At 48.0% G+C, this 22,473-nt stretch overlaps 2 protein-coding genes across 2 annotated transcripts in view; one reads left to right on the forward strand and one right to left on the reverse strand.

Moving 5' to 3' along the window:
• LOC125446342 (butyrophilin subfamily 1 member A1-like) overlaps positions 1–22,030 on the forward strand; it is a 79,594-nt gene extending 57,564 nt beyond the window's left edge. Inside the window, exons 7-8 of the mRNA XM_059639395.1 lie at positions 717–737; positions 21,339–22,030. Coding sequence (XP_059495378.1) covers positions 717–737; positions 21,339–21,874 — 557 coding nt within the window. The 3' untranslated portion in view covers positions 21,875–22,030. The remainder of the gene's footprint in view (positions 1–716; positions 738–21,338) is intronic.
• LOC125450601 (uncharacterized) overlaps positions 1–22,473 on the reverse strand; it is a 506,390-nt gene that overhangs the window by 458,416 nt on the left and 25,501 nt on the right. The gene's annotated exons all lie outside the window — the stretch shown is intronic.

Here is a 22,473-nt window from a genome sequence, read left to right on the forward strand (position 1 = left end):
AGTGTTTCTTTCAGCTCCTGTCTTCGTGAACTGCTGAAACAACTGTGATGGCCTGAGGTCTTCCCAAAACTAAACTGTCCTGCTGCTTTTCATTGAATTCAACTTGCTTCTGGTCTTTGGCCCCTGTCGTCTCATTCTATTAATATAGAAACTCAGCTTTATGAATACCTTAACTATCCTAGGGTTTTATGAGACCATAAGACCACAAGACATAGGATCATTAATTAGGCCATTTGGCCCATCGTTACTGATCTGCCATTCATTCATGGCTGATTCAATCATTGTCTCACAGTTAGTGAGCAATTTTCTCCCCAGGTAATTTTTGTTATCATTTAGCTTAAGTCACATACTGTCTTGGAAATGATGTTTTGAACTCACCTTTCAAAATTTTTTTTCAAAGTAGTCACCCTCACAAATCAAAAACCAATTTTCCTTACTTCAGAATCTAAATTTCCAAACAATAATAATATATTGAAATTCTACATCATTGTTTCAGGCTGGAAGTAAAAAGTCTTGGGTTTATCTGAAACATTCTCAGGTTACATATATCACAGATTCGACTGTGGATGGGCCAGAGGTCCTCTGCTGTACTGTATGATTCCATGATCCTATGAAGTTATTTATACATTAAATCATAGAGAAAGATTTAGAGAAAAATGGAACTTTATGGCACAGAAGAAATTCATTTCAGTCTAATCTGTTCTTTCTATTTTCAGAGTGGAAGAAAATTTTTGAAGGTAAGATTTTATTTTGATAACAGAAATGAAAAAGAATTAATCCAAACTAAAATTTGCAAACAGCTTCAAAAAATGTTGAAGAATAATCTCTAATAAAAACCCATCCAGAGGCTGTTGCTTCAGTGTATTGAAACAACTTAAATTCTTTTCATTACATTGAATTTCAAGTTTTTGAATTGCTGTCTTAAGATCTGGTTCCACATGTTAGTTTGTTTGAAGTCTTTTCTGAAAACAATTAGTGCCAATAGGAGAGCACAAGGACATGAACTTGTTGTGACTGATGCAGTTTCTCAGTGTTATAATTTCAGGAAAGCACTCAAATGGATGAAAGTATTGTTTATTCCTGAGCTTGATTTAAAAACTTTGAATGGGAGAAATGGCATGTTGGTGTAAAATTTATTTTCTGATGGAGTCCATGAGCCTTACCTTGGGGAATGTGTTTCTTGAACACAATCTGCTGACTTTCCCAATATTTTGAAGGATGTTGTGTGTCGTGATTGAAACCTGGTCGACCTCATTAACTATGAGGTCCTTGATTGGCATGGTTAACCTGGGCCAATCAGGAAAGCCTTGGCTGACCAATATAACAAGGAGATTAGCACCTTTTCCTTTGAGGGTGGACTCCAAGCTGACTGGCCACAGCCCGTGTACCATGCATGAGTAAATAAAGGGTGATTTGGTGAGGGGACACTGGACTCTGCAGTTATTTCAGTGGCAATGGGAGAAAACAGGATATGGCTGAAGAACATTCACTTCCAACCGTCATCTTGGAGCTGGGGTAAGCAATTCTGGCATCATGCCACTGTTTGGGAAGCCTGAGTTGTTTAACCCTGTTGTCGAAGACTGGGCCCAGTGTGTGGAAAGAATGTGATTTTTTTTTCCCAGGCGAATGACATTGGAGCAAATGAAAGGCAACAAATAATCCTTCTGACTGCATGTGGCCCCGGACATTTTCAGTTTTAAGGGGTTTAACTTTACCAGAGGCACCAGACACTTAAACCTTCCAAAAGTTGACAGAGCTGGTTTAGCATTATTACAACCCAAACCTTCTCTAATCTTGAAATGCTATTGGTTTTCCTCTTCTGTAAGAGAACAGGGGGATTACATCTTGGGATTTTTGAGGAGCTCACAATGACTGGCAGAGGCATGTGATTTTGGGTTAACCCTGAATGAGATGTCAAGAGACTCTATGGTATGTGGGATTAATGAGGTAACTATGCAGAAGCGCCTGCCAGCTGAAGCCAAACTGGACTTCAAATAGACACCACAGCTGGCCTTGTCATTAAAAAATGCTGCAAGTGGATCATGGGATCTACAGGGCATCCTGATGGATGTGGACAATATCACCTGTCCAACTGGGCTTGGGGAACACCACTTGAGAGTAGGCAGTCACAAAGCCTTAGGCAGGGCATATCCTGAGTTGAGGGACCCAGGTCCAGCTGACAGCAGCACCCCACAACAAAGCCAAGGCTTGGCCAAGTGACTAAACAGTTCTTCAGGATCTGGAGCAGCGAACCATTGTCATTGCTGTTGCTATGTGGACCCAAGACATCAAAGGGATCCTGCAAGGCCTGAGTTCAGGAAGAGAACCCATAGACCAGTCCCCAGGAGAGTGCACACCCTGGAAAGTCACCCAATTTGTGGGTCGGAAAAGTTAAATTGCTTTGTTACACTGAAATCAAAATAGATTAAGAGTAATGTTTGGCTAAATAGTCACCCAGTTCCCACGGAAGTCGATACCTGCGTAGCTGTATCTGTCGTTGCAGAATGTGTCTGAGACAAGTCTTGCGCGAGACCGCAGCCAGATTGAGAGCGTACACTGGGGAACTGTTGCAGATTAAGGGTCGGACTTCACTTCCAGTCCCCTGTGACAAGCAGTTAGTGCAGTTACCACCAATGGTGGTAAGAAACTCAGGCCCAAGCCAGTTGGGGTGAAATTGGTTGAGAAAAATTCGTCTAGACTGGCTAAATATTTTGAATTGGAAAATGGCTGCCTGAGTGACGTCCGAGTGAAATACCCAGGTGTATTTCAGCAAGGGCTTGGGACTATCACCTACCTGGGTGACAGATTCGGTAAAGCTGGTTTACACCCGTTGGAAAAGAAAGTGACGGTGTTCAAAGGAGCCCCCACTCCCATTTCTGTGCCGGAACATGTGTCTTTCCTTGGGTTCATGAATTATTACAGAAAATTCATTCTTAACCCAGCCTCCATCTTGGCAACCTGTTGTTGAAAAAGGGTAAGCCTTGTCAATGGTCACGTAGCCAAGAAGCACCCTGTAGGGAAGTGAAAGAGCAGCTATCATTGCCTAAGCTGTTGGCCCACTACGATCCGAAGCGAGAAGTAGTGCTGACATGTGATGCCTCCCTGTATGATATCGGGGTGGTGTTGGCTCACCGGTGGCCTAAGGAAGAGGAACGCCCAACAGCGTATGCTTCCTACAACTTTGGCTGATGCTGAACACAAGTATGCCCAGACAGAGAAGGAAAGTCTGACGCTTATCTTTGGTGTGAGGAATTTCCACCAGTACTTTTACAGACGAGAATTGATTATTGTAACAGATCGTGAATCCCTGCTTGGGGTACTGAAGGAAGAGAAAGCCGTGCTGCCCATAGCTTCCAGTCCAATACAGTGTTGGGCCATTATTCTCAGCCTGTACAAGTCAGAATACTGCCCAGGAAGCTGTGTGGCTAATACAGACACATTGAGCTGCCTCCCACGGGCAGATACTCCACCCTGGTCCCTCCCAGAGAAGGGGAGCTATTAAACTTTCTCAACACCCTTCTAGTCACTGCGGACAATATCCAACTGTGGACTCAAGAAGATCCGAAGAAAGCTAGTGGTAAGAGAGGAAACAGAAGTGCCAACACAACTTGGATTGAAACATTTTTGGAGCCGTCAGGATCACCGTAGAGGACAGCATTTTACTGGGGGGAGCAAGGTGATTCTCCCGGTAAAGGTCACTGCCAGGGACTGGCCAAACTCAACCACGTCATCCAGGGGTTTCCAAGATGAAGATACTGGCAAGAAGCTTTACTTGGTGGCCAGGATCGATGTTGACATAGCTGTGTTGGTGGGGCAGGAGCCAGAGTGCCAACAAGGAGGAAAATTCCCACCAGCAGCACCTCCACATTCATGGGAATGCCCAGGTAAACCCTATACTCAGTTGTCTGTTGACTATGCCAATCCTTGACGTGTTCGGTGTTCTGGTCATTGCTGACACCCATTCAGAGTGGTTGGACATGCATAAAATTCATTCAGCAATCTCAGGGCTGAAGATTGAGAAGCTACAAGTATTGTTCACGATACACAGACTCCCAAAAGTATTGGTCACAGACAACAGGACGCCATTTACCAGCAGGGAATTCAGATATTTCCTGAAGCCCATTCGCATTCAGTACATAAGGACAGCTCCATACCATCCCTTGTCCAATGGTCGTGTGGAAATAGCAGTCCGAACATTGAAGGTAGATTTTTAAAAAGCAGCCTCCAGCATCAATTGAAACCAAACTAGCGAGCTTTGAGAAGATTTGTAGCTCAGGTTGAGGTTCTGGATGTGAGTTTGCTCGCTGAGCTGGAAGGTTAGTTTTCAGATGTTTCATCACCATTCTAGGTAACATCATCAGTGAGCCTCCGACGAAGCGCTGGTGTTATGTCCGGCTTTCTATTTATCTGGTTAGGTTTCCTTGGGTTGGTGATGTCATTTCCTGTTCATTTTCTCAGGGGATGGTAGATTGATTTGGAGCCAATCTCCCATCCCCTGAGAAAAAGAACAGGAAATGACATCACCAACCCAAGAAAGCCTAACCAGATGAACAGAAAGCGGGACATAACACCAGCGCTTCGTCGGAGGCTAACTGATGTTACCTGGAATGGTGATGAAACATCTGAAAACTAACCTTCCAGCTCAGCGAGCAAACTCACATCCAGAAACCAAACTGTCCCTGTTCCTGTTCAGTTGTAGGATCACCCTACATGCAACAACAGGGATACCTCCGGCAGAATTCCCAATGGGGAAAAGATGCTAATATTTCGAGACCTGGGGTGGGACTGTGAAACAGCAGCAGAATTGCCAATGCCGGCAAAATTCCCCCTGTCCTCAAGAGAGACAGTTTAATTCAGGGGATGAAGTCTGGTGCTGGAACCATGGGAATGGCCCTGTGTGAATACGAAGTGAAGTTGACGTTATGTCAGGTCCTGTGACATACAAAGTCTGGGGATTTCAGCGTGAGCTGTGACACACGAAGAGAGTAGGAGATTGTAAGTGCTGTGTGACACTGATACCTACCCTTTCCCTCCAACGTCATCCGTATATAAACATGAAAGGCAACTTTGCAGGTAGGTGCATGTTGATGAATATGAACAGTTCAAGGTGAGAGGAAATCAATTCCGCTGGGTGGCCTACAAAATCTTGGCAGATCTTTGTGAATTGTGGCCAGTAGATTACTTTGTGCTTCACAGAGATGATGATCTGCAATCTGCACAGTCATGGTGGGGATTCCTTCTGAACAGGATTTGTGTCTCACACAGTTGGACACTGCATGGCCTCCAGTGCACTATTATCCCAAGCCCCACTTGTATCTTGAATCTTCACTCCCTCCAATTTCTGTCCCACTGTATCCCAGCACACTGCCTCGAATCCCCATAATTGATTTCCTAATTCCCCGACCACAGCAGTGGCCCCTGATCAGTCCCCCACCCCGACCTTTACATTCTTGATCTGGTGCCCAGAACTGACTGCGACCCACCTGATCAACATTCATGTACAGGCCTGGCTGATGTGTGAGTAAACCCCTGACCGATTTCCTGCGACTGCCCAAACTGGTTATTCTGTATCTGCAGGACTAACTGCAGTTCACTCCCCCAGATATGGTGATACAGACCCCCTGGCACTGACCAACCCAAGCAGCTGACTGTATCCAAGCTCCTGGACTGATATTGGATGATGCCCTTGACTCACTGTGGCAGGAACATTGACTTGACTGAGAAGTACTCCCCTGAGACTTTGAGACATGGCCATTTGGTTGAAGCACATGCAGTGTGTGTGTGTTGCATGGTGCAGCTGTAAGACTCTCAAAACACAATATCATACAACAGGACGTACACTCTCGAGACTGACTACTGCTGACAAACATGAGAAGCTGCCCTGAAAGGCAATACAGAAGCACTGTGAACCTTTAAGCCCTGGCTGAGGATGCAAACCCATAAAGGCAAGGCAGAGATGCTGTGACCATCAAAGTAGGCTCAAAGTGAGTGACACCAAGAGAGTAAGTGAGGAGTCCTGAGACGCAGCATGGTCCAGTCCAAGAAATGGCTACCTTTTATGGGTACCTATGGGTACAATGATGGATGACATTATAATGAACGATGCTGGAGTGCTCCGAAGTGCGGCATTAAAGTGCAAAGGTGAACTGGACGCGAGAGATTGCTATGAGGGTGCAGTGAAGTTGGTATGTGTCCAATGTGAACCTCCATCGACAGGGGAGTGCAGGTGGTCGCTGCTCAGTGTTGGTTTTTGGAGTTTGTGCTCAGTGACCAGTTACCCAATGTCGGCAGTCAGTGATTTATCATGAACACTGTTCTGATGGTTTTCTGAGAAGTAACGTTTGCATGTGGTACATCAGTTAATTCGGCAAAGAAAGGAAATTTATGCCCTGTGACAGTTGAGAACACTTCACTGATCCCGAAGCTATTCTGTAGAATTGAAGAGTTAAGGCCATCCACAGCCATGTCCCAGTGGGTCTACACACTTCTGTGGTGGCCTCAGTACCAACAGTCTTTGATCCTCCATGGGCTGCTGTTGGAGAGTACCTGGTCTTGCCCAGGGAGATAGTGTGGCATGTCTGCCTGGATCTTCCTCCCCCCACCTCCCCTTCTGTCCCAGTTAATGTAACTTGTTTTGGGGGCTGGACATCAATGCTATGTCAAGTGCCAGGCCAGCTCCTCCTAGCCTGTGGTCAGGTGGCCATTGTTTCCTTGCCCACCTCCATTTGAAGGTTAGTTTTTATCGCTTCTCAGACTAACATCTTCTTCTTTTCACTGTGCTACATTGATAATGGACTCCGGTGGTGCATGAGTCAAGAACCTGATGATTCTTGTGATCTTTGTTTTCATAAAGAGATTTGTTTCCTTTTGTGGTAGGCTAGTTCCCAGTGTGACACAGTTGGAAAAGGTCTGACACTCCGCAGGATGTAACAAACATTGATTGCTGTGCTTAAAGGGGCTCCACTTCTCAAAAGACCCCTCCCCTACTTTTGGGGAGGACATGTCGTCATTGACATGTCACAACAAATTTTCAACTGATGTTCTGATTTGTAAAGTCCAAGATTGAATCCCAAATTTCTTGATACTCTATTGGAGATAACGCCATAAAGCTATTAGAACTGTTCACAGCAAACCTTGAGCGACTACTGAACGTCAGGTCAACATTCTCGACCATGTGGTCAGACAGTCATTAGACACCAGGTTATACCAGGCAGACTGTCATAGAGTTTTCACTTTTTCTTCTGTTTCTTTGTTCAGTTGGAGCCTTTAAACCAGATGATTTTCCAAGGTACTGGCCCCAACTGAAGTTCAGAGAGAAAAGGGAACTATGCCTCATTTCTGTATAGAGCTATTTACACTCAGTGCTGTGATGCTCTGTATTAAACTTCCGATCATAAATGTTTCAGGGGGCTGGAGCAGAAGGTCCGCTTCCAAATGGAGCAAATGTCTCCCCTCCTTGGTCTGTCTGTTTTTTGCTTTCCTTTTCTCAGGCATTAAATTATCAGAATTCTCTCTCTTCCCTCTCACTCTGCATTGAACTCTACTACCACCCTGTTGGCTTATTATTAGCTGATTGCAGGCATTTTAATTATTGTAAAAGATTGTTTTTAGATGAAGATTCTCCAGCTCTGTCTTCACCTGCACCTGTTATGGACCAGGCCCGACACCCTCAAAATATTTTAAGGTAGCCTCGACCCTCACTTTTTTGTATTTTCAAGGTCGATGTGAAGTGGGTGTTCCAGATGCGATGTAATGGGTCAAACCACTCGAACTTTAAGCAAAACACAATTTACTTGAACATTATTGTTAGAAAAATGTATAAAAGGAAGCAGAATTTAGAATAAGTTGACTATTGGTAAACTTAACCGAATACTGAATACTAACTAACTGTTCCAATATCGTAACGTCCCAGAAACACATTCCTTGGCAAAAAGGCATTTTGAAACACAGATTCTTAACAGCAGAAGGGAACCACATCCAGAGAGATTCAGGGAAAGTCAGTTCAGAATCATTCACTGCAGCTTGTAACCGTTCTGAACTCAAAAACGTTTTGCGACTGCCACAGCTTAAAAACTGGAAAACTTGAACTGGCCACTCCCTTTCCATTCTTAAACTGTTTTCAAATAAAACCTGAAGGCACTTTCACTATTGCTTTAGGCTGGTCCCCGAGCCAGTTTGGTACTTCTGCTTTTACACGCCTATCTTCAAAAGAACCCAGGTGAAAATAACTTTTTCAAAGTGACTGCATTGCCACACACCCATCTTGTGGGATTCCCTCCAAATCAAAAGAATCTGTCTGGTGTGAGAGCAGGCCATTTGGCCCATTGGGCCCACACCACCCCTCCAAAGAGATTCCCTAGAAGACCCACCCTATCCCTGAAACCCTGTATTTCCCATGGCAAACCCACCTCACGTGCACATCCCTGGATAATGCTACGAACAATTTAGCATAGCCAATCTACCTAACTTGCAAATGTTTGGAGAGTGGGAGGAAACTGGAGCACCCAGAGGAAACCCACATAGACACATCATACATTTCTGATGTTCGTTATTTCAGATGGAACAATCACTCTGCATCATCACACTGGGATCCCAAAACCATGCCATGCATTCTTGACTCTCAGGTGATCTTTCAGAAAGACCAGATGTTGGGGATTGGATTGCATATCTCCCCCTACCTGGTCCCAATATTCCAGGTGGTAGCCAAGTCATTTGGTTCAGTTCTCTTGAAAACAATACTCATAGGCAAGGACACATAATTTCTGTGAGAAAGATGTTAATTATTAATTTCATCCACATTTCATTCACATTTTTCATGAAAAGCGATACAACATCGAAACAGAGCCATCAGTCCACCTCATCTGCACCAACCAGGCATCTCAATCTAGCCAATAAAACAAAGTGTGGGGCTGGATGAAAACAGCAGGTCAAGCAGCATCTTAGGAGCACAAAAGCTGACGTTTCCGACCTAGACCCTTCATCAGAAAAGGGAGATGAGGAGAGGGTTCTGAAATAAGTCGGGAGAGAGGGGGAGGCGGATCGAAGGTGGATAGAGCAGATAGGTGGAGAGGAGACAGGCAAGTTAAAGGGATGGGGATGGAGCCTGGAGAGGTGTGTGTAGGTGGGGAGGTTTCAGGAACAGCAACTCATATTCCACTTGGGAACTCTGCAGCCCATTGGGCTGCAATGAGGATTTCACAAGCTTCAAAATCTCCCATTCCCCCACTGCATCCCAAAACCAGCCCAGCTCATCCCCACCTCCCTAACCTGTTCTTCCTCTCACCACTCTCCTCCTCCCCTCTCAAGCTGCGCCTCAATTTCGTACCTACTAACCTCATCCCGCCCTCTTGACCTGTCCGTACTCCCCAGACTGACCTGTCCCCTCCCTAACTCCCGGCCTATACTGACCTCTCCAAGCTCCATCCCTGCCCCTTTAACTTGTTTGTCTCCTCTCCTCCTATCTTCTCTATCCACCTTCAGTCCGCCACCCCTTCTCTCTCTATTTAGTTCAGAACCCTCTCCCCATCGCCCTTTTCTGATGAAGGGTCTGGGCCTGAAACGCAGCTTTTGTGCTCCTAAGATGCAGCTTGACCTGCTGTGTTCACCTAGCCCCACACTTTGTTATCTCGGATTCTCCAGAATCTGCAGTTCCCATTCTCTCATCTTAATCTAATCTCGTCCCTTTTGCCTGCATTTGGTCCATATCTCTCTTAACTTCTTCTTTTTGTATAACTGTCCAGATGCCTTTTAAATGTAGCCACCTCCACCACTTCGTCTGACAACTCGTTCCCTCACACACCATCCTCTGCATGAAATGGTTACCCCTCAGGTCCTTTTCACCTATGCCTGTCATCTTAAACCTGTGCCTTCTACTTTTGGACTACTCCACCCGAAGGAAAAGACCTTATGTATTCTCCCTATCCATGTCCCTGATGAATTTATAAACTGCTATAATGTCGCCCCTCAGTCTCCGACTCGCAAGGGAGTAAAGCCCAAGCCTCTTCAGCCTTTCCCTGTAACTCAAACCTTCCAATCCTGACAAGATCTTTGTAAAGCTTTTCTGCACCCTCTCAAGTTTAAAAACATCCTTCCTATTGAAGGGTGACCTGAAGAGTAGGCAGTATTCCAAAAGTGGCCTCGCCAGTGTTTTGTTCAACCACAACATGACATCCCAACATCTTCCTGAAAAAAAGAGCATAAGGATAGCAAGGTTCAGAAACCTTGGATGTCAAGAGGAATTGAGAACTTAGATGAAAACAAATAGGGAGCATAAATAAGAAAACTTGAAAGAAGCTGCAAACAATCCAAAATAGCAGGAAAGAACTCAAACAAGGAATTCGGAGGGCTAAAGGGGCCAAGAAATGTGCTTGGCAAACAGGATTAAGGAAAACCCAAATGTATTTTGAACATACATAACGAGCAAGAGTGTAACTCGGGAAAGGGCAATTCCATTCAAGGGCAAAGGAAGGAATTTGTGTGGAGCCAGAGGAAATGGCTGAGGTCCTGAATGAACACTGATGCAAAGTATTCATAAAGGAGAAGGACATAGTGGATTTCTGAAGTAGGGTCTGGACCCACAATGTCAGCTTTCCTGCTCCTCTGATGCTGCTTGGCCCGCTGTGTTCATTCAGCTCTACACCTTGTTATCTCAGGACATATTGGAGAGCTGATTCAGGCTCCGGTGATGTGGAGTCCATTGAGGTGGAGGTAAAAAACAGCCAGAGAAAGAAGACACTTGTAGGAGTTATGTGCAGACCCCTATCAGGAGCCATGCCATAAGGAAGGAGTAAAGATTCTCAACAAAGGGATAAATCAATCATGGCTAACCAAGGAAGTGAAGGAGAGGTTTAAGTTTGAAAGAGAAAGCAAGGAGGCAAAAGTCAGTGATAGCCCCGAAGTCAGTGATAAATTCAGAATCCAGAAAAGGAGGACTAGAAAGATAATAAATATGGAGTAAATAAACTATGAGGGCAAACGAGCGAACAATATAAAACCTTACAGCAAGAGCTTTTTAAATATATATAGTGGGGTTTTAAAATGTATTCATGGGATGTGGGTATCAGTGGCCAGGCCAGCATTTACTACCCTTATTGATTATCCATCTGTAATTACTCGGAAGGCCGTCTCACACAAACACACACCACCGTCGTTCTCAGTCTCTCGCACCACACACGTGACCATCGCGTTCTCACACACACACACACACACATATGACCTGCACTCTCTCACACCACCGTCACACTCTGACACATGTACATACAGACCACCATCACCCTCACACACATCACTGTCACCCTCATACACATCGCTGTCACTCTCTCTCAAAGACACGTCACCATCTTTCACATACACAGAACCCTTGCACTCACAGAGTCACACAGCACCGTCACTCTCTCACGCTGCTGTCACTCGCACACACATATGTCACTTGTGTGTGTGAGAGTGTGATGGTTATCCAGGCGTGAGAAGGTGACGAACATGAGAGGGTGATGTGTATGCGATGTTTATGTGTGTGAGGAGTGTCGCCTGTGTGAGGAGTGACGTGTGTGAGGAGTGATGGTGAAGCGTGTGTGGAGAGTAACAGAGTTGCGTGAGTGACAGAGACAGTGGCGTGTTGATGAGAATGACGGGGATGTGTGTGTGAGGGGGATGTGTGTGCGAGGGTAATGGTGACGCGTGTGAGGGTGAAGCGTGCGTGAGGGTGATGCATGTGTGAGAGTGACTGTGATGTGTGTGAGGGTGACACTGTCACTGATGCATCACCAGACGCACGCATCTTCACACCCTCACACACACATCACCCTCACACTCTCAAAACTGTCACACTCACCTATATTCACACACACATCATTGTGACTCTCACACACACATCAGCCTCAAACACTCCACCATCGCCCTCACACACACAAACACCATCAACTCACACCCATCATCTTTGAACACATGCCACCGTCACTCTCTCACATCACATCACCATCGCCCTCACACACATGTCACTGTCACCCTCACACACACTCATGGACGTCAGTGTCGCCCACACCCATGCACGTCCCCATCACCCTCTCTCTCTCACACACACACACACACACACACACACGCGTCACTGTCGCCCCCACACAAACATCACCCTGACACACACTGTTGAAGAAACTGAAGTAAATTACATACCAAAGGCCCAGATTTCGAGCCAAGGAGGGTTTATTCATGATATCATGGAGTCAACGCTGACAAAATGTCAGGTTCAAAGACTCCGATCAACACAAAAATGAAGCAGAATTTATACAGTGGTACGAACAAGTGAAACAAACTGCAGTTTTACTGTGAGATAGTAAGAATTGCTGATGCTGGAGTCAGAGATCACACGGTTTGGAGCTGGAGGAACACAGCAGGCCAGGCAGCTTCAGAGGAGCAGGAAAGCAGACGTTTGAGGTTGGGACCTTCTTCAGAAATAGGGTCCTGACCCAAAACATCAGCTTTCCTGCTCCTCTGATGCTGCCTGGCTTGCTGTGTTCCTCCAGCTCCACACTGTGTTACCTCTTACAATGGTACTGTGTTTTAGCAAGGTATGGTCATTACTTAGGCAACCAGGCATACGTTAATTAAAGCAGAATGCGGTGAAGATAAGAGTGTAGAGATGCTGTGGGCCCCAGCTTTTTGCTATCTATCCTACATGACTTCTCAGACTGAGGAAGGGCAGGTTGCAGTTACAGCAATATGCACTGTTTCATAATGCTAAAGTTTCTTGACTTTGGGCTCCTACTCCTGTGTTATTTTAACTCATTACTACTCAGACTAAATTAAACAGTGTCAACATACAATTACAATTCCCCTCCATTTTGATACCCAGGTCAACTTCATCAGTCTTCCTCTGTGAACGGAGGGTCGTACCCCAGGGAAAAAGGTCTCACGCCCAAACATTCCTTCTCATCACCGTCAGGACTGTTGGATATGTAACGGGGAAACATGGGAACAGGGCTTTGTCGCCCCTGGGGGAGGATGGTGCATATTAGGCTGGTCGCTAGGATGCGTATGATCCCACAGTGGGCCAGGGTGCTCCACCAAGTCCCAAAGGGACACCATTCAGACCCCGGGAGGTTGTCGCTGTGGAATTGATTCCCTGTCACTTTTATTTTTCTGACAGCTCACTGAACATGACCTGATAGGCACGTGATGTTTTCAGGCTCATCTGGGATGTAGGTGCAGCAATCCAGTCCGATAACTGGGCAAATACCCTCTTTTTCAGCCAGCACAAGATCTCCAACCAGCCTATTCTGTGGGGCCACTGTTAGCACCACCACAAGTTCAGCAGATGGCAGGGAAATGGCCCGGTATGTTTTCTCCGGAGCAGAGGCAGTTTCATTGGCCAATTTCTTGAGGGCTGAGGCCGTTAATCATTTCCTGGGCTGCTTTCCCCGTACTGTAAATGAAGAAATGCTCGGTCTTGGTTACAGCCGTTTTGCGTCGTTTCATCCGGGGGTTCTGGTGTAAAGGCGGGTGGTGGCGCGTAAGGTGGACCATAAACGCAAGATCACAGGAACCCGAGGTGGGGGAGGGTGGGGTGGTGTGGTGGTGCTGAAGCCAGGCGCAGGCTTTTGAGCCACAGACAGAATATGTGCCATGAAAGGGATTGTGATGGGTGATAAATTTTGGGCACCGGTTTTGTTGAAAATTGCCCAAATGGTTGGCTTTGGGAGTAGTAAGAACACTGTTGGAGCCCTGTGCAAGGAGAGAGCAGTTACGAGCCCCTCAGATCAGAAAGAGTGAGGGGAAAATAGAGACATTATAATATTGGGAGCAATGGCTGTTATCCCTGGGGATACCCTTTCCTCATATTGTTGTTTCAGTGAGACAAATGGGGCCGTGTGGTTGTTTTCAGCAGTTAGCACAAAAACCGGTGACAAGGAGAAGATGTTGCGATAATCGGGCTGGTACCATCCCATGGAAGTGGTGAGGGGGTACCCCATAGACTTCCACTGCTGCCTGTCTGTGTCGGTGATAACGGGATAGTGCCCAGCTTCAGGCTGCAAACCGTCCCGATTCCCGGCTGGTATGCTATTCTGTTTTAATACCCACTCCACCACTTCGGAGGCATTGAAGGGGGTTGGCCGTAATGGGATGCCCCCTTTTGAGTGAATCGGAACGTGGCTGCACACCCAGCAAGGGGAGACATTTAAATGCATTGCATATTCATAGCCTAAAGACAGAAATGAGTTGTGGGCAGGGGTTTGTTCCATGTGATCCGACACAACACCCCACACAAATAGTCCATGTATTACAAACACCAGGAACCTCACTGTCCGTTCCCCCCGGGCAGTCCTGTCACCGTGTTCCGGACCCTGGTTTATAATGGATCCCGTGAATCCAGTCTGGTTTGCCTTCACTTTGACAGCTGTGCTGGTTATCAGTAATACATGATCGGGTCCTTCCCACCTCGGAGAGAAAGAGCCTTTTTCGAGTGATTGGATATGCACAAAATCACCGGGTTTGAATGGATGAGGATTCCCTTGTTTGGGCTTTGGCAGTGCGTTTCCTCCCTTTGCGTGACTGGGCGGAGCTGCCTCATTCAGGGCCTGTGCATACTGCAGGGTCTTCTCATCGAGCCCTGTTAGTGCAACATCCGCCCCGATAATGGGGGGCCTGGTGCCGCTGATCATGGGTTTTCCGTTAAAACTTCCCATGGGATCAGGCCTGTCGTTCCATTAAATTAGGGTGTGTAGGGTCATGGGTAAAGCTTCATGCCCCTTTACCCCAGCCTCCTGGCACAATTTAGCCAGATTATTCTTAAAAGCCCCATGATCCTTTCTCCCACTCCCTAGGACTGGGGCTGATAGGGTATGTGCACTTTCCATTTGTACCCCATTCCCTGAGTCAGAGCCACTACCACCTTTCCTGTAAAGTGCATCCCACTTAACGCTATTTATTCTCACGGGTATTCCGAGCCATGGGATGATGTCTTTCATTAGATATTTCACCGCTGACCTGGCATCATCTTTTCTCGTTGCGAAAGCCTCTGAAACATTCTGAAACATACCCACTGTCACCAATATGTATTTAAACCCTCCAGAGGCCAGCATGTGCACAAAATCTATCTGCAGATTTCCAAAGGGTCCTGCCGGGACTGGCAAGTGGTCAATTCAGGCTTGCGGGCGGGGGTCGTTCCTCTGTTATACTGTTGGCAAATACTACAAATTTCAGTTACCTGCTGAATAGCTGTCGTCATTCCCAGCGGAAACCCCTGCTAGGTAACTTGTTGGAGCATCCCCTGCTTTTCCTACATGCCCTTGGCCATGAGCCAGGAGGGCAAGTGCATGGAGGAGCCCTTTTGGGCAGACCGCCCTGCCATCGGGGTGTCCAGCAGATTACCTGAATCCTGTACAAAACCATGCTGAACCCAGTTTACTTTTCCGAACTCACTGGGCCCTCCCTGGGCCTGTATTGCAACCAACAAATCAATGGCCTGAGGCAATTTTTGACGAGGAAAGAGGAAAAAACCGTTGCTCGGAATAGAGCAGCTGTCTGAGCCGCTTCGCCTGCGGCAGCATCGCCGAGCGAGACTGCGTCTTGCGCTTGTGTGAGCGCCTCGCACTTGATAATGACTAGCCTCCTGGGGAGAAGGATGGCTCGGAGCACGTTACCTGTCAGGGGGGCATGCTGGATGGGCTTACCAGAGGAGATGATAAATCCACAGTGCTGACACATGGTCCCAAAACTCCGAATGCACACCGTGAATCAGTGTAGGTATGAGCAGTCCGAACCTCAGCGAGAATACAAGCGCTGGTGAGCGCGAACAGCTCGGCTGCTTGTGCGGAGGTGCCAGGGGCAGAGCAAAGGCTTCCAGTAATTTAAAAGGGGTGATGGCTGCATCCCGAGTGTGGCGGTGTCATCGGGCCGGTAAGAGGAACAATCGACGAAAAGCACCAAATCGGGAATGTCCAGGGAGTGGAGTGTAAGTCAGGGCGGGGAGATGTGACAGAATCAACGACCTGCAGGCAGTCGTGTTCACTTTCATCTGTCTCCCCATTCTCAGGGAGAAAGGGGGGTGGGTGCTGGCCGAAAGGAAATGTTTGGTTTGGTCAAGAGCATGACCCCGTACCCAGTGCAGCGGGCAGCGGTGAAAGACTGTGTCGCTGCTGAATTCAGAAGCAGTAGGACTGCATGAGGGGCTAAAGTCACACACTTATGGCCCAGAACAGTAGGGTTTGATTTTTTCCAAAATTACAGCAGCGGCGGCAACAGCTCGTTGACAACCCGACATTCCCCTAACCGCGGGAGGCAGCTGAGCTGAGGACGATGCTACCGGTCGCTTTGAGTCTGCCGTGCTCCTGGGCCAGAGTGCCACTCTCCAAACACTCCTTTTCACCAACATAGAGGGCAAAGGGCTTGTTGTAATTGGAAATCCCCAGGGCAGGAACTTGAGTCAGTGCCATTTTGAGCTCTCTTTAGGCTTGTTGCCGCTCTTCAGCCCAGTCTATTTCTGTCAGATGCCTCTGCAATGTAGTCTGCTGCAGCCCAGTATCCATTCGCTGATATTCAGGTACCCGTTGTCTGCGATAGTTCACCGGACTGAGAAAGGACAGCGTTTCTTTTTGTGTCACGGCTCTGGGTGCCTTCAGTCCCACCTCGACCCTCTCTGGTCCCAGTCGGCGGGTACCATTCTCGAGAACAAAGCCCAGGCATTGCACCGAGGGCTGGCACAATTGTAGTTTTGGAGCGGAGACCCAGTGTCCTCTGTCGGCCGGATAACACAGCATCGCCACGGTGTCTCATTGACAGGCATCGCAATCGTGGGAGGCAACCACCAAATCATCGGTAATATTGCAGTACCGCCCTGTCGCCGAGCAATGATAGCCCAGGCAGGTCCGTTTGGACCGCGGAGGCATATACGATCGGGCTGTCAGTGTATCCTTGGGGAAGCCGGGCCCATGTACACTGTCTGCAGCTGTCGGAAAATGTAAAGTGATCTTGGCTGTCCTCATGGAGAGAAACAGAACAGAAAGCTGAGCAGAGCTCAATGACTGTGTAACAGGAGGCCTGGGGGTAGGGAGGACAGACCCACATTGGTGTCAGGGACTACAGGGGTGAGGGGTTCTACAATCTGGCTGATGGTGCGTACGTCCTGGTCAAAGCGCCACTCGCCCTCCTGGTCAGGCTTTGGGATAGGCAAGACGGAGTGTTGTAGGGGCTATGGGCAGGCACAAAACGCCTTGAGTGAGTAACCCCTCGATGACCGGCCTAACCCCCTCCTCTGCCTCCCTTTGACAAACGGTGCTGTTTAATAGAGGGCAGGACAACCCCGGCCCGAACATCCACTCGAAGTGGCAGGGCTGAGGAGACCGGGCCCAACGTGGTTTTTGTGCAGTGCCCACAGGGAGAAAGGGACAGTCTGCAGGAGGAGAGGAAAATACAAGTCTACCAATGGACAGAATGTCACTCCCCATTTCCCAGGCAGGATCCTGATACAGCCCGAGTGAGCCGAAAGGATGTTACTGAGTCCAATCCCAAAAGCGTCAAGAGGTGCCTTTTCGATGCGCAGAGGATTTTCCCCACCTAAACCCTTTAACATGGGCCCAATCAGTTTAGGGGTCGCAGGGCCCGTTACGGCCAAAGTGACATGAGAGAATGTCTCGGGACCCATTGCAAACAAGGAGCCCTGTGTGTGAGTCAAATCAATCACCGCTCCCAGTCCCAAGGAGCTGAAACAAATCTTTCCCCCAAAGTAGAGGGTATCAGACATGTATAAGAAGGGTATAGCTTTTCTCGCGCAATCCTCGGAGTCAGAAATTAATGGGTCTTAGCGAGCAATCTATTGGGAGGGAACAGATGCAACACTCATCACTCCTGTCTGCAAGAGCTGCAGCTCAGCATTTTCTCAAAGGGATTGTTCCGTAGTTGCTAACAGTACAAAACGGCCGTTTCAGATTTTACAGCTTCCGTTTCTTTGAGCAGCTTGCTGTAGGCTTGTGGAATTGAAAGTTCGAGCAATTTGAGAAATAGTTCCTGCTGAGTGCAGTGAATCGTGGCCCCTAACTGGCAAAGCGCTTGGCGTCGCGAATAAACTCACTGGGGAATGTTTCGCAAACAAAAGTCTCACGCACACTGTGATCTCCAATTTGTATCGGCACGGGATGGGACAGGGCCTCAACCACAGGAATTCCAGCTACTCCTACAGTAGAAATCTTTTTAGGAATACAAGGTATTTGCAGAGAGGGGGCACATATGAATTGTCGCGCCAGAATCAATGAGAAAGTTTCCTCATCTCCCTTTAGTTTCTGGTTCTGCCATTGGGTCCTCCTGGGGAGAAGAGGATAATCTGATCACTGCAGCCTGTATTTCTGCCCCTCTGTGGCCCTCCAATTGCCCCGAGGGAAAGGGCTGTTCAGTGTAAAAGGGACACTCTGTTTCTGGTCTATTCTGCGGGTCCCTTCTGCCCCGCTGCAGCAGTCCCTGACCCAGTGGCCTTTCTGCCCGCATCGCCAGCAGACATCCTGCTCTCTGTCTCTTCCCTGCCATCTCCGACCACAGTCACCATCATGGGGCTTTCATTGGTTCCCTCTGTCAGCTCCAGATCTGAGCCTCTGGACAAACTGGCCTTTCAGTTCCCTTGATCTTTTTGTAAACAAGCCTTGCTGATCCATGTTGGTCAGAGACGTAAGAATCTTGTCCCATCCCTGCTGCTGCCAGGTCAGGTTCGCCAGTTTAGGCGCAGTGAGGATCAAGGCAATTTAAAAGGGTTTGGATGGCTCGGGGTCCGTGCTGCTCAAGTGCCACAACTGCTGAGGATTCCCAAGTATCCGTAAATATAGCAATGAAGTCTGTGAGCACTCATACACATTACTGGAAAACATAACCGAGTCCCTGCTGTCTCCAGTTTCTGGCCAAACCTTATCGGCGGGTGATCCTGGAGGGACCAGCACGTCCCCGAGCATCTTTCTTTGTTTCATGGTTTCCTTGATCTTCTTCATGGCTTCCTTCTTCATCCTCACGGGGATCTCTTCCTCCTCGGGATTCTTGGCTTCTTTTCCCATTCTGGTGCCCATCGCCTTTAACAATCCCACTTCTGAAGGAATCAAACTCTGGATTCAAATGCATGTTAATACTTTATAGTTATACACCTTAACTCTCTGTGTTTCTATGTTCTGATTTGCCCTTCCCAACCCTGAGATCTCTTTCTATCTCAGTCCTCGAAGTCTCCTTGACTCTTTCTTTTGTCTCAACAGTTCATGTGTTATAACTTGAGGATTTCGTCACGAGTTTCTGTTTCCACATGTGGCATTGCCCGTCCCGTCTCTCCAGTCACCCCGAGATCGGATCAGGGCGGCACATTGTGGGTCACTGCTGGGGAAACTTGAATCCCTCTCTCACTTCCTTTTCATCGATTTGTTCGGATCCCATATAAGCATCGTATATGGAGACAGGAATCCTGCCGGCTACGCCAGAATGTCAAAGTCACTCAATCAGGTCACACACCAAAGGCCCAGACTACGAGATAGGATGGATTTTATTCATGATATCACGGGGAGTCAATGCTGACAAACGGTCAGCTCCGAAGACTCTGACAAGCACAAAAAAAGCAGAATTTGTACAAACAAGTTCAAACAAACTGCAGTTGTACTGTGTTTTCGCAAGTCACGGTCATTACTTCGGCAAATGATACACATTAATTAAGACCATAAGACACAGGAGTGGAAGTAAGGGCATTCGGCCCATCGCGTCCACTCCGCTATTTAATCATGGCTGATGGGCATTTCAACTCCACTTCCCTGCACTCTCCCCGTAGCCCTTAGTTCCTTGTGAGATCAGGAATTTATAAATCTCTGCCTCATCAGTTAAAGCGGAACGCGGTGAAGATAAGGGGGTACAGATGCTGTCAGCTCCAGCTTTTTGCTGTCTGTCCTACGTGACTTCTCAGACAAGGGAAAGGCAGGTTGCAGTTACAGCAATGTGCGCTGTTTCATACAGGAAAAGTTTTCCTCTGTCGTGCTCCTGGTCATGTGTTATTTTAACTCAATACTACTCAACCTAAATTAAACAGTCTGAACATACAACTATTCCACACACACCAGCTGACACCTCCTCCATCCCCACACACATTCCTCCCAGACACCCATCACCTCAGACACCCATCCTCCTCCCGCTGACACACACGTTCCTGCAAACACAGCACCCCTCACACACGTGCCACACAGAAACTCATCCAACTCACCCACATTCCCCCGCATTGCACAAACAGTCCCTCCGACGGACATCCCTTCCCCCCAGCACACGCCTTCTCCCTATTCCCCCACCACACACCTTCGACATTCACAAACACACACACGCACACACAATTCCATCCCGACCCCACACCTCCTTCCAATTCCCACAATTAGATCCACCCTTGTACCCTCAGCACACATGACCTTTCACTACACCCTTATCTTCCCACACACACATTTCCCCCAAAACACACCCACTCACACACGCCCCTCATACTTCGCCCCCCCCATGTGCAAGCTCACAGCACACACATGCCATCCCAGCTAGAAACCCTACCCACCCCCCACACACTCATTCCCCCATTTACAGCCCACAAAGACATCCATCTCCACCACATACTTGCTCCTCCACAAACACCCCCCAGCACACACACGTTCCCCACCGACACACACCTTCCCACACATCCATACCCATCCCAGACGCAACCTTAATCCACATTACTCCCCCTATATCCAACCAACCAAACCCCCACACACTCAAATCCCATTCACACAGAAATGCCACCCACCCCCAACCAACACCTGCATCCACTCACATTTCCCCACCTGCACACACTGCCGTAAAGATATGATTAGATTCAATTTGATTCCCCTACAGTGTGGAAACAGGCCCTTAAGCCCACCAAGTCCACACCGCCCCGTGGAGCATCCCACCCAGACCCATCCCCATCCCCTTATAACCCACACACCCCGAACACTACGGGCAATTTAGCATGGCCAATCCGCCTAACCTGCACATCTTTGGACTGTGGGAGGAAACCGGACCAGACACGGGGAGAATGTGCAAACTGCGCACAGACAGTTACCTGAGGCTGGAATTGAACCCAGGTCCCTGGTGCTGTGAGGCTGCAGTGCTAAACACTGAGCCACTGCTCCACCCGATATGATCCCCACACTCACAAATGCCCCACCCTCTCTCCCCACACAAATATTCCCCCTCCTCATACACACATTCCCCCCACCGTCACACACCCCCTCCCCCCAAACACATTCCTCACACACACTGACACCCACACAGACACACACCCTCACCCACCCACACACACACGGAGTGTCCCTAATTCTCTGTATTTTCTCTCCCAGTCTCACTGACCCTGGATGTGGAAACAGCAAATCCCGAGCTCGAGGTGTCTGAGGATCTGAAGAGTTTGAGATGGACCGGGACCCGGAGGGATCTCCCTGACACTGGGAAGAGGTTTACACACTGGGCCTGTCCCTGTGCCCTGGGATCAGAGGGATTCACATCGGGGAGACATTACTGGGAGGTGGAGGTGCTGGGGAATCGGCGCTGGAGACTGGGAGTGGCCTCAGAGTCTGTGGAGAGGAAGAGAGGGGTCAGTCTGATCCCTGAGAATGGATTCTGGATCATTGAGCGGTTTGGGGATCAGCTTTATATAAACAACACTCAATCCCCTCTCCGTGTCGGTCAGGTCCCCGGGAAAGTGGGAATTTATCTCAGTTATGAGTCTGGGACAGTTTCATTTTACAACGCGGACACCAAGTCCCATCTCCACACCTTCACTGGGAATAAATTCACTGGGAAACTTTATCCTTTCTTCAGGAATCGGCATTTAAACCAGTTTCTGAGAATCTGCACCGAAGGGGCGGGGCCTCCCTGACGTCACTGTGACCTGACCCCGGGGTTAGGGTCAGAGGTCGGGGTCGGAAACGTGTCATTGAGGTTCCAGCTTTTACTTTGTACAATCACAGCCAGTCTGTAAATAAAACTAATACAAGGATAAATGTTGGAGAGTTAAAATAAACAGTAAATTAAATATCTTGTGTCTCTCCTTCATTTACTCGCTGCTTCAGTCCCACCGTCCCTCCCTTCACCTGCTCCCCAGTCTGGAGCTGGGATTTCTCTGTGTTTCCATTTCTCACTCTGCGCCCAGAACATGAAATCCCGAGGGAGAAATCCAAACACTGAGGGGAGGCAAAGCTGCATTTACACAGCATGGTCTATTAAGCTCCCTGTATCATTGGGAAGGGAATTACACAAAATCCACTCTCTCCCAGGATTTCCACCATCCCCAGTGTTTAACTGCCCGTTAAATCCGGTTCTGTGTGCACACAAGCTGCCTGACCTGCTCAGGATTTCCAGCATTTTCTGATTTTATTTCTCATTTCCAACGACACCAGGATTTGATTATGTGTCCGCGCCATCTGCTGGATGTAATTGTTACTGAATGACATTGGGCCGCAGTACCATCTCCCGCCA

This window comes from Stegostoma tigrinum, chromosome 34 (assembly GCF_030684315.1).
Source record: "Stegostoma tigrinum isolate sSteTig4 chromosome 34, sSteTig4.hap1, whole genome shotgun sequence".
Taxonomy (NCBI): Eukaryota; Metazoa; Chordata; class Chondrichthyes; order Orectolobiformes; family Stegostomatidae; genus Stegostoma; species Stegostoma tigrinum.